The sequence below is a fragment of the Pinus tabuliformis genome, chromosome X (assembly GCF_031772625.1).
Source record: "Pinus tabuliformis cultivar Carrire ecotype Pingquan chromosome X, CPIR1, whole genome shotgun sequence".
NCBI lineage: Eukaryota > Viridiplantae > Streptophyta > Pinopsida > Pinales > Pinaceae > Pinus > Pinus tabuliformis.
The window spans coordinates 1166098977-1166115267 of record NC_142308.1 but is presented as its reverse complement, the minus strand read 5'-3'; the positions used below and the strand labels follow the sequence as shown (position 1 = coordinate 1166115267).

The 16291-nt window shown below is 38.2% G+C and overlaps 1 protein-coding gene across 1 annotated transcript in view; it reads right to left on the bottom strand.

Moving 5' to 3' along the window:
- Window positions 1–363: 363 nt before the first annotated feature.
- Window positions 364–16291, bottom strand: part of LOC149144049 (mitogen-activated protein kinase kinase 6-like) — an 82114-nt gene continuing 66186 nt past the window's right edge. The window contains exons 5-6 of the mRNA XM_089446184.1: window positions 858–903; window positions 364–704 (exon numbers count right to left, since the gene is read on the bottom strand). Coding sequence (XP_089302310.1) covers window positions 624–704; window positions 858–903 — 127 coding nt within the window. The 3' untranslated portion in view covers window positions 364–623. The remainder of the gene's footprint in view (window positions 705–857; window positions 904–16291) is intronic.

Below are 16291 nucleotides of genomic sequence, written 5' to 3'. Positions count from 1 at the left end.
ACTCGAGCAACACTCAGAAGCTGGCATAATCTTCCATGCCAGTATGTGCTTACATTAAACATCACACTAACAAAGCACAGCCCCATTGGTTCAACGTCCAAACAAAGCTCAAACTAAACTTAGTCTTTGCAGAACATTAGATAAATTATCAAACCAGAGTGCCAGGATTGGGACCCAACAATGATAAATATTGAAGTTGCACGATGGAATTTGGATCAGCGGGGTTTCTTTCGAAACAAAGACGACGGATTTGTCTAAACTTAACTATCAAATATCTGCCAAGGCTCAAAAAATCCCTCAGACTGTCAAGTTTATTCGCCTCTAAATGGATATAATAGTCATGGAACCATATTTTAGACTAAATAGAGCACGACAGATGTTTTATCACTAGGGTTTCTTAAATAAAGGACATCACATAATTGAGTGGAGATTCACTCCCCATTGCCAGTTAAGCAATAATACTACATCAACAGCTTAATTCTAGCATATATTAATGCCCATTTGGTTTTACTCATTTACGCAGTTTGAGATAAGCTATGACTTATACAGAACTAAATTCCAATCATGGAATCTGGAAACCATTGTTTTACCATAGGGTGTCATCACTTGAATTTCTATTATGATTACACAGGTGATGACGAGCTGTTGAGCAAAGCTGCGAGATCAACATTTTGGTCTTCATATTTCCTGATAAAGGCATGATTCTGCAAACAATCCCATCAAATCGTCTGAGAGTAATATCAACAGTGTACAATCAAAGTTAAACTACAAAAATAAGAAACCGTACTCCAAGCATAATAGACCATGAATGTAAACTGCTACTAAAACGTTACTGGATAAGCCAGTAAGGTTATTACCAAAAGATCTGTGGCCGACATTCTGTCTTTCGGATCCTTTTGAACACTGCAGTATACCAGACGTACCTCTTAAGAAGGCAACAAGGCAAAAACTGAATTCTTGTTGAAATCACCAATAGCAAAATATATATCTCGCAACTCGTGGGAAAAAAAATTTCTTTACAGCACTGAACATAAATAAGTTACTGAACATTTAAGATCATAAATACTTAATTAGTCACTCTGGTAGCATTCTTTCAATACCATTTTGAATATATATTACGTTTCAGAACAATTTTATTAGACCTCTTTTATTTTGGTTTTATTTCAGAATTTTAGTAATGATCTCTATTTTGATATCGAAATATTCTTTTTGAATCTAAACGAGTTTGTATTATTTTTATACCATTCTGATATTGTCTTTTATTTTGGTTTTATTTCAGAATTTTAGTAATGATCTCTATTTTGATATCGAAATATTCTTTTGAATCTAAACGAGTTTGTATTATTTTTATACCATTCTGATATTGTCTAAATATTAGATTTAGTGTTTGAGAAATATGCCTGACCGAGGGAGACTTGAAAAACATAACTATAGGATGAGGAGAGATGGACCCCAACAAGCATTCCTAGAAGATTAGATGTGAACTTTGGCCAGTCATTGACATTTATGGAAAAAATTTATGTTCATTACGACGAAGCTTGATAAGTCTGTTAATAATGGTTCTATAAATCCTAAATACAAATTTCAACGGTTGAATTAAGATCAATATAGAATTATATAAGCAACTATTGATTGATATTAATCAAATATTATTGGATGCAGAGTATTATAAGAGCAAAAAAATCTTGCAAGGCCAGGAGGTAACTCCTCAAAATGAGTTGTGATTTTGCATTAAGACTGATCATAGATATATACATGGAGGGAGAGACTCTTGGGCTTCATCTCCCAGTTTCTCTTCATATTTCAGCGCTCCTTATTTTCTATTTACACTATTTTACATTTATTCACCCAATCCCAATGATTAGGTGTCAACATTCCCCCCCTTAATCTGAAGGGATGTTGGTGAGTCCAAGCATCATTCTGAACTTTTCAAACTTTTCTCTTCCAAGTGCTTTGGTGAAGATGTCTGCAAACTACTCATTTGTGGAACAATAGCGTAGATGGATTGTCTTGGCCTCAACATGATGTTGAATCAGATGGTATTTTGTATTGATGTGCTTCGTTCGATCATGCAACTTTGGGCTCTTGGCCAACATTACTGCAGAAGTGTTTTCAATCATGAGTGGAGTTGAATGCATTTGTTTCACTTGCAAATCTTCCAGACTTTTCATGAGCCACACAATTTCCTTTTTTGTTTCAACTGCTGCCACATATTTTGCCTCTGTTGTGGAATCTACTGGAACTGATTGTTTGTGTGACCTCCAAGAGATAGCTCTTGATCCAAGACTCATAACATAACCTGAAGTAGACACCCCAATTTCTTTATCTCTATCGAAGTCTGAATCAAAGTATCAAATCAAGCTGAAGTCACCCACTTGTGTATACTTAAGTCCAAAGTCTTGAGTTCCCTTCAAGTACTTTAGAACTCTTTTTGCAGCAGACCAATATCCTTCACAAGGCTTTGCATAAACCTGGAAAGGATTCCAATAGCAAATGAAATGTTTGGTCTGGTAGTAGTCAAGTACTTGAGACTTCCTACAAGTTGTCTGTAATTTGTCGCATCCTCAAATTCTTTTCCTTCAGTGGATTTGAGCTTTAAGTTCTATTCCATTGGAGTAGTCAAAGGATTGCACTCAGCCATGCCAAAATTATTCAACAAATCCCCAATGTACTTATTCTGAGAGAGGAATATAAACTTCAGATGTTGAGTTACTTCAATACCAAGATAGTAGTGAACACCCCACAAGTCTATCATTTCAAAACCTTTCCTCAATTCCTTCTTTATGGATGCAATATAGCTCTCATTGTTCCCTGTCATCAAAAGATCATCTACATAGTACATACACCATAATGTTTGAAGTTGAGTTTTAGAAGATGCTCCATTAACTTCATGTACCAAGCTCGAGATGCTTGCTTGAGGCCATACAAGGATTTTACAAGCTTGTTTACTTTATGTTCTTGACCCTTCACAACAAATCCTTCCATCTGGGACATAAAAACACTCTTTTAGATCTCCATTCAAGAAAGAAATTTTTACATCCATTTGATGGACTTTCCAACCATTCTGCGCTGCAAAAAGAGTCTGGATGGTAGCCCATTTTGTTGTGGGGGCAAAAGTTTACTCATAATCAACCCCTTCCTTCCGTGAAAAACCTTTTGCCGCAAGCCTGGCTTTGTGCTTGTCAAGTGAGCCATCAACTTTATACTTCTTGTTGTAGACCCACTTGCAGCCTATTGGTTTGGTTCCCAGTGGGGGATCAACCAGCTTCCAAGTGCCATTATTCATCAAGGCATCATACTCCTTTTGCATCGCTTCTTTCCATTCATCATAAGAAGCGAGTTCTTTGAAGGAAGTTGGTTCAAAATCTGAAGACAAGTTCAGATTCACAATCATAAGAAACATCCATATCAACAGGTGAATCAGAATCGTCTACATCACCTCCATTTTTCTTGGTTGAATTTCTTGTTCCTGTCTTTCCAACCTCATTAGGATGAACACTTTCAAGTGTCTTTGTCATCCATTTTGGAGGACTTTTCTAAGATGGCCTGGGTTGCTCAATTGACTGAGTTGGGGCTAAATCAAGATTGAGTCTCCCAATTCTGTCAATCACATCACTCAAAGTGTCATCAGTGGTTGGAGCTTCATGTGGGGGAGAGAGTGCTTCAGAAGAAGATTCCACAAATTGATCCAGTATAGGAATCCCCCCTTCAAGATGTGGAATCTCATTATCAAATTCTTGAAAGGACTTGGCATGTCTGAATCTATCCAAGCGATCAAGTTTCCACTCAACAACATTGTCAGCCTTGGAAGATTCAAGAAAGATCACATCTCTAGACACTACAAACTTCTTATTAACTTCATCATAAAGACGGTATGCTTTGGAGGTATTTGAATACCCCAAGAAGATACACTTACTACTCTTTGCACCAAGTTTGTTTCTTTGTTCCTTAGGTATCAAGGCATCAAGGCATAACAGGTGGAACCAAAGACCCTGAGATGCTTTACCGAAGGAATGTGGCCATACCAGATTTCATAAGGAGTCTTGTTTCTAATAGCATTAGATGGACACCTATCCTTTACATACACAGCACATAGAACTGCATCAGCCCAAAACATCAATTTTACATTCTTGAAAAATATCATCGAACGTACCATATTTAAGGTTTGTCTTGTTCATTCTTTCAGCTACTCCATTATGTTGGGGATTACAAGGCACAGTGATTTGATGTTTGATCCCATGCTAGTGAAGATAGTTTTCAAATTCATTTGAAGTGTATTCTTTTCCATTATCAATACGAATAGAACCAATATGAGATTAGGCATCATTTTCAATCAATGCATGAAAGTTCTTGAATGTTTGAAAAGCATCAAATTTGTTCTTCAATAAATAAACCCAACACATTCTAGTGTAGTCATCAATATATTTCATCATATATTTATTTCCATTTGCAGAAGGAACAGGGATTGGGCCACATAACTCTGAATGAATAAGTTCACTTTTTCTATGTGCTCTGGAATGTGAATCATGAAAACACTATTTGTTGTGCTTTCCTAAGATACAAGCATCACATTGCTTAAGTTTCCTAGGAATTGTAGGCAAGCCAGTAACACCACTTTTCTTCAACATACGAAGGTTTTCATAATTCAAGTGTCCAAATCTAGCATGCCATAAAACACTTGATGGAAATGTACCTTCATCATAATGAGAACTGTATGAAAAGTTTTGTGCATGAGCAAAGGTACCTTGCAGCTTCAGAAGTCTTTCTTCTTCTATCCCCATCATGACAAGTGAGCAATCTGATGCTTTTCTAACCTCAACCTTGCGATCAAACATATGAATGGAGTGTCTTTGTTGGCGGGATGTGGACCAAAGACAACAAGTTTCTCCTCAGGTCCAAGAGATATAAACCATCATGCAAAAGAAAGTCTATAAAACCAAGCAGTTTGAGCCTGATTGTGCCAAGCCCTAATGGCTTGAGTTTTGACCAATGTTGCACTAATCGTTATCGGGATTAATTTGGCGCGGGGAAAAAATCGAAAAAAAATTGTAAAAATCGGGAAAAAATTGTAAAATACAAAAATATTCTTTTTTTTCAATTTTTTTAATATCTAAAGCATCTACAACATAAAATAAATACATTGACACATAAATATGATAAAAGAACTAATATATAAGATGTTTAATATCATTTCTAGTGCCACATCACACATAACAGTGAATCATGTCCTGAATAGTAAGTCCTGACTCATGACTCCCAACTCAGCCTCAAAACATCAACAAAAAATATAGTAATGTATCTCATATCATGAGTCATAATGTCATATACAATGAAATGAACCAAATAACTAAAGTCTAATACTACTGATTTCCTTTGCCCCTCTAGATGTAGAGGCCGGTGGAGTTGGCAGTAGACTCTGTTGTGCTCTAGACGCTGAAGAACTAGAAGCTATAAGAGGTAGACCACGTCCTCTACTGGTGACAGGGGTAGCTTGGGTCACCTCCTCCTAAAAAAGAAAATTTATTTATTTTTATTTTTATTTTTTTATTTTTTTCAGCGATTTTTTCCCAAAAAATCGCGTCGAAAAAAAAATAAAAATAAAAAATAAATAAATATATATAAATAAATAAAAATAAAAATAAAAAAATTTGCGATTTAATTGGCCGATAATATCTCCGATTTGAAAAAATCACGATTAAATCGGGATTAATGCAACACTGGTTTTGACTTATCTGCAAAGTATAATGCTCCATCAACATTGTCAGTAAATTCTTCAAAAGAATCTCTTCTAAAAGTCATGTGGCAAGTTGCCCTTGAATCAAGCAACCAATCATTTTTCCAAGAAGCAAGTGAAGCATTAAACAAATCTTCAATTACTCCAATATTCCAATGTGCCACAACATAGTGAGCAGATTCAGGTGCTTTACCTTTCCCTTTGTCATTGGTTTTACCTTTGCCTTCATTTCTTTCCTGCTCAATTCTGTCCCAAGGCAACTTACATGTAGACGCATCATGTCCATCTCTATTGCAACGTATGCAATGAAAATCAGAGTTTTCTCCTTGGAATTGTCTGCCACCCTGCCTCTAAAATTCCTTCTTCCTCTACCTCTTCGGCCACCTCTTCCTCTAGAAGAATCTTGTGCATGATTCTTCTCTTTATGTGCAAGACACACAGCTTCTTCAGAAAACTGAGGAGTTGTCTTCTTCCCAAAAGCCTTCTCTCTCTCAGCAAACCTCTTCTCAAGGGAGTCAAAGGTAATTTCCTTGAGGTTTCCACTTGCTTGCAATGACTCAAGAAAATTTGAATAAGTAGGATACACTGCCTTGACATAAGCTATGAGAGGAATGTCTATTTGAACACCAGTGGTTTTGATATCATGCATAATAGATCTTACTTCTGATGCTAAAGCAAGAGGATCGTCATTTTTCAATTCAAGACTGAACAATTTAATCATCAATTGGACAACTTCAAGTTCAGAGTGAGTCATAGAGTTCCTTCAACTTCTGTAAGGCTTCAAAAGCATTTGAAAATGGTGATATATGGCAACTCACCTCTTCATTTACAAATGTTGAAATTAAGGCATAGGCCTTGTTCTTCTTGTTTTCCCAAATAGCAATCTCCTTATCTGAGGTGGGCTTTGCAGGTTCATTATCTCCTTCTCCTACACAAACTCATTTCCACAACTCATTGAAAATGAGAGTGTGTTTTATCTTCCTTGACCATTTAGGATAGTTCTCTTTTCCCAAGAGAACTACTCCAACAATAGATATCAATGAATGCATTACAAAATTTGGTGCTGTGTAAAAAATGTACATGCTGGCAATATACTGTTAAAAAAATTGCACTCATGGTGGCAAAAAAAAGCACTTCTGGTGGTAAATTGTGTAAAAGAAATGTATTTTTGGTATATATATATGATAGAGTTGTTATATAGGGGAGGTAGTGTATGGGGGAGGGGGTAAATGGGGAAGGGCGTATATGGGGGAGGAGTTGTATGGAGCGGTTATATGGGGCGGGCTTATAAATGGGAGAGGTGTTAACCAAACAGGTGAAGGGGCGGTATTACAACACAGTATTACATAACGCGTGGGAAGGAGGCAGTATTGTTAAGCAGTGAGTGATGACGCGGTATTGCTCTCATGCCCCTCTCGCACATGAAGTTTTTGGCCGCCATGGCTTTCTTACCAATTTTTCCTTATCTCTTCCATTCCCCAATTCAATACAATGGACAAGAAGTAAAAGAAGAAGAAGGACAAGTGTTTGTGTAAATTCGAATTCACAACTGATTGCAATGGACTCTGCTTGAATCAAAGTCGTGGGAATTGGTAGAGGAGGAAACAATGTCATCAATCGAATGATTCGAGTTGGACTCCAGGGAGTTTAATTTTATGCCATAAATATAGATGCTCAAACCCTGCTACAATCAACTACAAATGAACGTATTCAAATCAGAGAGCAACTAACTCGTGGACTAGGTACAAATAGTTGTATGCAGAGGTATGATTGTCAAATAGGTGTTAACCAACAGTGAGGGGAGGTGGTATGGTTGATGCCGCAGACAATATGCGAAGCCACGAGCATGTAGAGGGAAGGAGGAGTGGTGTTGTATACCAGCGATATTATTCAACGGAGGGAGGATATGTCATGGTTACACCATAGTTTAAAACACAGTAGTATATTTAAAAAAAATCGCAGCTATTAAAAACGTGCGTGGGAGCGGAGTGTATTGACTGGACCAGCAATATGGTGTGGAGTCGGCCAATATGGGCAGTGTAACACAATACACATAACCATGAACCAACACATAGTCATGCTAACAACATAGTGCTGCCAACGACACAATGCACAGTCTAAAAAAGAGGAGTTGGCATACCATTCACCTTGATATATCAACGAGCTCGACAGAATACCAACAAATATACTAGACAGCGCCTTCAGCTTCAATGCACTAGCGTTTAATCCTTCACAGCTTTCACGCAAAGATTTGGGACACCACGTTTATTCATGGCAGGGAAATGGCAAGACATATTTTTTGTCAAAAGAGAGGGTCAGAGGACAGACAACAAAAAAAATGGCAGAAGGGAGTTACATGGAGAAAGAGATGCCAAAAATGGAGTTGGCTCTGATACCATGTCAGGCCAAGAGGTAACTCCTCAAAATGAATTGTGATTTTGCATTAAGGCTAATCATAGATATATACATGGAGGGAGAGACTCTTGGGCTTCATCTCCCAGTGTCTCTTCATATTCCAACTCTCTTTATTTTCTATTTACACTATTTTACGGCTATTCATCCAATCCCAATGATTAGGTGTCAACAAAGCTTAACACATTTTATTTTGTAAAGCATTTGGTAGGTTTTGGTTAAATGCAGCTCAAGCTTTTACACCTAGGAATAACATCTGGCATTTCTCTGTATAGCTGAGCGAATCGGCTCCTGTGGCCATTCTCTGAACTGGTAATCCCAAGATTTTACTAAAAGGTAATATTTCGGTCCAATGGTAAAAAGAAAAGAAAATGAGCCACAGTGAAAGCCATAATGAACATACTCATGTCACCAATTCACCAATCGACATGATTGCAAAGATACATATAGGCGTTGCACAAGAAGAACCGCAAAATAAAATACAAAACAGTAAGTAGAAGGTCAAATTCCGCTGGGGAATGATTGTAATGGGTGATTGAGTGTAATTGGGTCTGGTTTTTTCTTTCTTTGTATATATTCTTTTGTATGTAATAAAACCAACATTTAAAACATGTTGCCATACATTACGCATACACATCTCCACTATACAGGGCGTTGAAATGTAACTAGTGTCAGTCTTCATAATTTGTACTTAAGTCATGACTTACATAATCATCGATGTACTTGTCAAAAGAAAAAGAAAAAGAAAATTTATTTGTAAAAGAAAATCATTATTATTGAAATGGGTTTCTTGCCCGTCATATTGTGGTCCTAGGTCAAAGCACCCATTGAGTGCTCTAGGGGTCTTGTTAACAAGTCAAAAGGTCGAGGTCATGACGTACTAGCTCTTGGAAGGCTCATGTATCAAGAAAAGAAAATAATAATGTAAATTACATTTTCTAGAAGCCTCAAAGTGATGAGTCAGCCAACCTTCTTCAAGTCTGCCAAGGTGGCCCAATTCATCCTCAAGCAAAGCCTATATAAAGGAACTCGCTCTCATTTGGACACACATCCAATACGAAATATATCTCTGATCTAGCCAAAGAATGAGAGGAGATTCGATCCAGTGAGGAAGGGAAGAAGGAGAGAATTTCTGTTGAAGCCAGCGAAAGAAGAAAGGAAGCAATTTCAAGATCTGTTTGCTCACACGTGCGAGTTTTTGAAGGAGGAACTAGGGTTTCCTCAGTTTTGTTGTGCAAAGATATTCTTTAAGGTTTTGGCTGGCTCATCACTTGGGGTTTGGTCAAGGTCAAGGTCAAGGTCTTGGAAGTCTTCATTGAATTCTATAAGAAGAGATTTTCGTGGGTTTTCCTCTCTAGGAGAGGTTTTGGCCCTGGCTAGTAGCCTACATCTAGTGTTCTTATGTTTGCATTGTGATCTTCTTATTGGCATTTGTCTTGATGATGAACAGAACTAAATAATAATGCTAATGCTCTAATATAGCTCACAAGAAAATGTCAAGAATTGCAAAGAAATCAATTTAATAAATACCCTAACTATATGCCCTAGATTTCTCAACATGGTATCAGAGCTAAGGCTTTGAACAGAGGGCAGAAAAAAGATCGGATTGGTGTTACATCATCTCAAGGAAATCATCTAACATGGACCAAATTTATGGAGTCAAATAGATCAAAGTTTTGGGCATAATTATCAGCCCTAATTGCAGAAGTAAGGTCGCAAGCATTGTAAGGCTAGCAAGAGCACTTTGAGGTCAATTCAGCCCTATTCAAGGAAACCTAAAGGCTAACTTAATAGCCCTCTCCAGACCACACTCATTGGCAAGCAAATCGAAGCCTTTTGGACACCATTATCTAGCCCTAATCTCTGCATCAAGGCCACAAACCTACTTTAGCAAAGCGAAGGCATAAGGAGCATAATTGTGAAGGGTTAAAGGACTTATCTAGCAACATAAGAGAGGCCGCACCTCTTGACATTGGAGCGAAGGTTAAAAAGGAGACCACCAGGTCTGCATCTTTCATCCAAATCACCGAATTTATGAAGCAACTTCACAACTCTAGTATGTACATTATAGTCATTGTTGATTAGTGAATTTACCAAAGTTTTGTGAAGGGACAGTTCTAGTTTTGGCAAGGCATTCAAGGTCTTCCCATTGGCAACCATATCAACCCTAGGGGGGAGACAAATCTTCTGTACATGATCCGAAATTTCTATGATATGGTTTTGTTCATACATATCACTTGTGAGCCCTAGAAGAAGCATCAAAATTCTCAACTATGCAAATAATTAGTCCAAGATTGTTTTTGTTAAAGGAGTTCTCAGCATAAGTCTTATTTCTAGACCATTGTCATAAGTACTGAAGATCTGAAGCTAGGAGAAGCAAGAACCATTCTCTACACCTGTATACAATCACTCAAGTAATTAAGATTGAGATTATGGAGCATATATGTGGGAAGTCAAGAGACTCTAGAGGATACGAATTAAAGGATACTATTGCAACTAAGAAGCATCCAAGATACTGAATATTGAATCAATTGTCTTTGTGCTGCAACTGTCTCCTGAGTCTTTGACTTATACTAGCCTCTACAATGTCTACTGGGAAATTTGCATTGTTGTTGACTTTGCACTATGCCCCCTGCACTGCTATAAACACTGCTTTGCGCTTCTCGACATCTGACTGCAACTAGTCTGCAACTGTCACTCTGGAACTGATTGCACCAACTGGCATTGATCCTCTTGCTAATGAATATTGTGGGCCTCAGTAGCAAGGGTAATGATCCATGTGAGGAGTAAACTGCAACTGCTGCTCCTCTATCGACCCTGCCATCTTTGCACAACTCTAAAGCTTAGAACTCGATGTCTCCCCACCTCTCACCTGGAGGTATAGTTGCATACAAAGCGAATTGGTCCTCCAACTTGGAGGGCAGCTGACCTATCTCTGTGGATGTTCCCACCTAATCCTGCTTCTCCTTGTCCTTCTTCCTCTAAGGACACTGGGTACTGTAGTGACCAAACTTGCCACACCCAAACCAATTGATCTTGGACAGATCCTTCTTCTTCTTCTTCTCTCCCCTTCTTCTTCTTCTTCTCTCCCTACAAGGCTTGTCCCTAACTGGGACCTTTTGCTTTCCCTTTCGATGCAAGGGCTACATTTTCTTCCTACTTAACACCCTGCGACTAAGTTGCACGAAATGGGGAAACGGGTACGAGTTTCTGAAACACGGATGGGTATGAAACGTGACCCCCCCCCCCAAATTTTGGAAACAGGGAAACGCAATATATATATATATATATATATATATATATATATATATATATATTAGGACATTTAAGAAATATGTGCAATCATAAAGCATATATGATACATTCTCTTTTATTACATTATGATTAAATTGTCAATGCATAAACTACAAGTCTCTAAATTTACATCACATTTACTCATGAATGATCACATAATGAAAATAACAATATCCAAAATCAGCGACGAGAAATTTCTAATTTCTTGTCTCGTGCTTGATTGGGAGTCTCCTACATAGTCGAACGACCTTAGTGCTCTTGATTAAATACAAGTTCCATACCCTAGTATCCTACGTGCTCTTGATTATTGGGAGTCTCCCCTGCATAGAGGGCTTGGTTTTCTTGATTAAATACAAGTTCCATACCCTAGTACATGACAAAATCCAATGGAAACATTGCAATCCCCCCAATCCTGAAATCCTGAAAAACAGATAAGTCTGCTGGATTTTGAGTGAGATCTAAAATTCTACTTTCTCCATATGAAATCCAATGAGGGCGAAACCACTCTCAAACATCCTGAGTCATTTCATGGTAATGTTAAAAATTTAAGTAAAAGGATGAAAATGAAAAATAAAGGAGAATGTCACTTTTACTTTAAGAATTTAACATTACCATGAACTGCATATCAACACTAGGGCCATAGGCTTGAACATTAGGCTGCCCCACTCAAAAAATCCTCTTTTTTATAACTTGAGAGGCATCCAAAAGATATTTTAGTCGCCCAATAAAAAATTAGAAGCGAAAAATTAAAAAAAAATACAAGAAAAGTCAATTTAGAAGAGGAAACTCTGTCATACGACCTGGAAACACGTTTCCAGCCGTACTGGCCACGTTTCCTCCTCGAGAAACGGGCCAGTACGGCCGGAAACGTGTTTCCAGGCCGTACGGTACGAGTTTCCTCGTTTCCAGCCGGAAACGGACCCTTCTCCAACGTTTCCTACAACTTAGCCCTACGATCCTTTGCTACTACGGCCGCTAATGGAGATCCTTACTAGAGCTCGCCTCATCTCCTCTTGTGTGAGATCTGCCCATATCCGGTCCCACCCAAGCAACTGATCTCGTCCTAGAATGCCTTGGACGAAGGTCTCCCATTCCTCAGTGACACTGTTGAGGGCCAAACGCACAAGTTGTGTGGGTGTGGATGACTCTCCTACAACTGCGCACTCATCTCGGATACCCTGAATTTTGGTGAGATAGGGGTTGATACCCTTACCCTTCTGCATTCAAGCATTCCTCAGCTTTTCCTCCAGGAACATCTTTCGTTGCTCGAAAGGATTCTGGTAGAGTGATGCGAGAGCATACCACATTTATTTCGTCGTATTCTTGGCCATAATGTGTGAAACAATATGATCTCGAACTCCATCGAGAATCAACTGCTTCGCCTTGGCATCTCCTTATTTTAATTAGCTAGTTGGTCTGCATTTGTAGACACAGCTACAACTCGTTATGTGTATGTCCTCAAACCATACTCGTCTAGCAGGAATGCCATCCTGGCCTTCCAGATACAATAGTTCGATGCACCCTCTAATCTATCCTGATCTCGGAGTCCTGCTAAAGCCATCATTGCAAAAAACTTGACCTGGGATGGAAATCTCCCTCTTTCACCTGCTTGGCTGCTAGCACAGCTACTCACACTCCTTCTAGGAGTGAGAAAATTTGCATGTTGCTACTACCTGTTGCGACTAGAACTATTGGATTTTTGAAACTAGAAACCCTCTGAGAGAAACTCCCTCTGTGTGTTAATTTCTCTTCCACCTGGCAATAGTTTTGTTGTTGCAACTTGCTACAAAACCTTATTGTGCCTAGACAAGTAATCTTCTCTGCGAAAATTTTGAGTTGCTCACCTGCTGCCTGCTGGAATCACTTTCTAGACAAATTGACCCTTCCTGCACTCAGCAACTGGCAATTCGACCCCTTGTCCAACAATTCGCACTGCTTGGCTAAGCACTGCGCAGCCCCTAGCAAATTTGTATTGCTATCCCTCTGAGCCACGAAATTCTCCTTCTTCATCTTTGAGCTTCTTGTCCATCAACTAAGCTCTGATACCATATGAAAATTTACAAGTCTAATTGCAGCAATTGGAAATTTATTCTTCTAACTGTAAATTAATTATGCAATTTATTTGCTACAACAAATATCGAATAAATCACACTGCAATTTTTCACCATAAAAAGACTGTGGAAAATAAAATGTTGGAAATTGAGAAATATGCTAGCACACACAATCATTTTGACACAATTATTTTTGGCCAAATGTCCCGAGAAAACCCAATGTGGGAAAACTGGTGCAGCAGCTGTTAATTTTTAGCAACTCAGTGACAAATTCCAATCATGGGACTAAAGTCCTCTTTTCGAGAGGACCATTTTTTACTATTGAATCACTCAATTTGGACAAGGGAAAGTGTATTTTTGAATTAAAGTCCACGTATGCACATTTGATTAGGTTGGACCTTAAACAAATTGGACACCCTTGGAAGGCTATAAATACAAGTGACTTCGACCTCATTTGGACATGATCATGAAGCATTATTCTATTCTCTTCATTGGTTTTAGCTCGCACATGTATGAGGCAATGCGCAGAAATTTGGTTCGTACAGGTATGATATTACAGGATTCGAAGCTCGCACATGTTTTAGGGTTTTTGGTTTCTGACTGCAGGCTTGTCACAAGTAGATTTCAGCTATACCTGCAAGCCTATGTGTGTGGTTAAAGGGTTTTAGCCGCACACACAACACTCTCTCCATGCGTCTAAGACCTAGGGTTTGAATTTTTCAGCGAAGTTTTCACCGTTGACCGCAGAGTTTGGCAGTTGACCACAAACAGTGACAATTGGTCATAGGCTTTTGAATTAGGGTTTTTATTATTAGCATTGTTGGGTTCATCTCATGGATATCGTTTAGTTGATTTTGTTGGATTGTTTTATGGTAGAAGATATGGATCATTGTACTCCCTCTCTTGTTGAATCATTCAATAACAATCTAATAAGAATAAGAACTTGAAAGGGTTTTCCCAGTAGTGGGTTTTGCCCTCGTCTCCGACCAATCATGGTGTCTCTATGTGGGAATGCTTTTCTCCTATTGTTCCATTATGTTCCGTTGCATTGATGATGATGTTCTTTCTATATAATTGCATGTGTTGTTGAATAATGTGGTAAATCTAAATAATGTTATGATGTTGTGGGGTGAATTCAATATGTAAATGAAGAAATGCAATTATCTAAAGCAAAGAACATTATAGCCCTAAGAAAATTTAACATGGGATCAGAGTTGGGCTGAAGAAAAGTCATTGAAGATCACCCCTATGGAGACACCTTTGATGGGAGCAAGAGAAGATGGACGAGACCTAAAAGAATACTAGGGTTTGAAGGAACCCTAAGGAATCGAGTTATTAAGGTTTGATGTATATTATGAGGTTAGGGTTTGGAAGAAAACCTGGATTATAACAAAGGTTTGAGATATGCAATCTAGAAACCCTAGCATGATCAGTATGAAGATGTTTTAGCTTTGTTTCAAGGATTGATGGCCTTGGTTGTTGATGAAGTCGATGGAAATATGAAAGGCAACATTGATATGGACAATGGATAGTAATGACTCTTGAAGGTTGGCTCAAGAGGGAGTTGATCTCCTCTCGTTAAAGATAAGTACCTTTTAGATTTATGTTACCTCTTTGTGATTCTATTCTTGTTTATGATTATTGATTTGATTATTACTCCCTGCATAAATGTTTGAGTATGTGGTTACTTCTAACCTCCTGATGAAATGTGATAAGTGGATCCTTTTTGAGGATCATTTGAGGTGCAGGAAAAGATAGCTATTGCAAGGAAGAGAAGAGCTACAATTGTGTTACATGTTGCAAAGGTACATGAATACTACAAGGTATGTTAGCTGCATTATTGGATGGCAAGGTAAGCCCTTTGGTATCACAAGAATTTGAAAGTAAGCTTGATTTATGGTACATGCGATATATATTGGTGCTCTTGATATTTGGCAAGCATCTTTCATTTTAGACATAATGGATTTCATAAAGAAGGCTAGCACATTGCCTTTGATATATGGTAGCTTGATGTTGTTGTTAATGCTTCAGATAAGCATGATGAAAGAGTGACAATAAGATTGATTCTCTTATTGGCATTGGTAAGGTTTAGTAAATCTAACATGTGGTAGAAATGGATGCCCTGACTTGATTATTATGATTCTTGAAGTAAGAAGATACTCTTACATGACACTAACCCTTGATGAATGTTTGATGACTTGTTATGATATATGTCTGAGAACCTGATATAGTTTGTGATCTAACAGTTTTTTTGTAGCATTATGATAGTCAAGTTGACAGTGATGATTGAAGAGGCTTCTCATTCAAAGGGAGAAACACTTCATGAGGTTTTATCATCGAGTATTGTTTGAAAGGAAGGATTATGGACATCAATAACCATTTGATGTTGGTGAAGAAGTTTTTGGCAAGTTCTGATCTGAGCAGAGAAGGCTTCTCCTAGTCCAAGCCACAACCGTTGGGAGAAAGACTTGAGAATGCGGTTATAGGCCTCACAACTACACGGAAGAAGGCCTCTGGGTGCAACTGTGCCTGTAGATCACAAAAACTGAAGTCTTATGCATGAGATCAGGAGTATGATAGACCTACAAACTTGGAGCAGATGATGGAAGTGTTCTATGAGAAGTGAAGTTTCTAAGAAAACATTGTATGGATAGATAGCTATTGAAGCTTGGAAGCAGTTCCAATCCATTCCTCTAAGTTGGTCCAAGGTATGCCTTTGATTTTGGTTTTATATGTTGACGAGCTATTCTTGATAGGCAGTGAGCCTATGATGATCAAGCGTAAGAGAGAGTTGGCCACT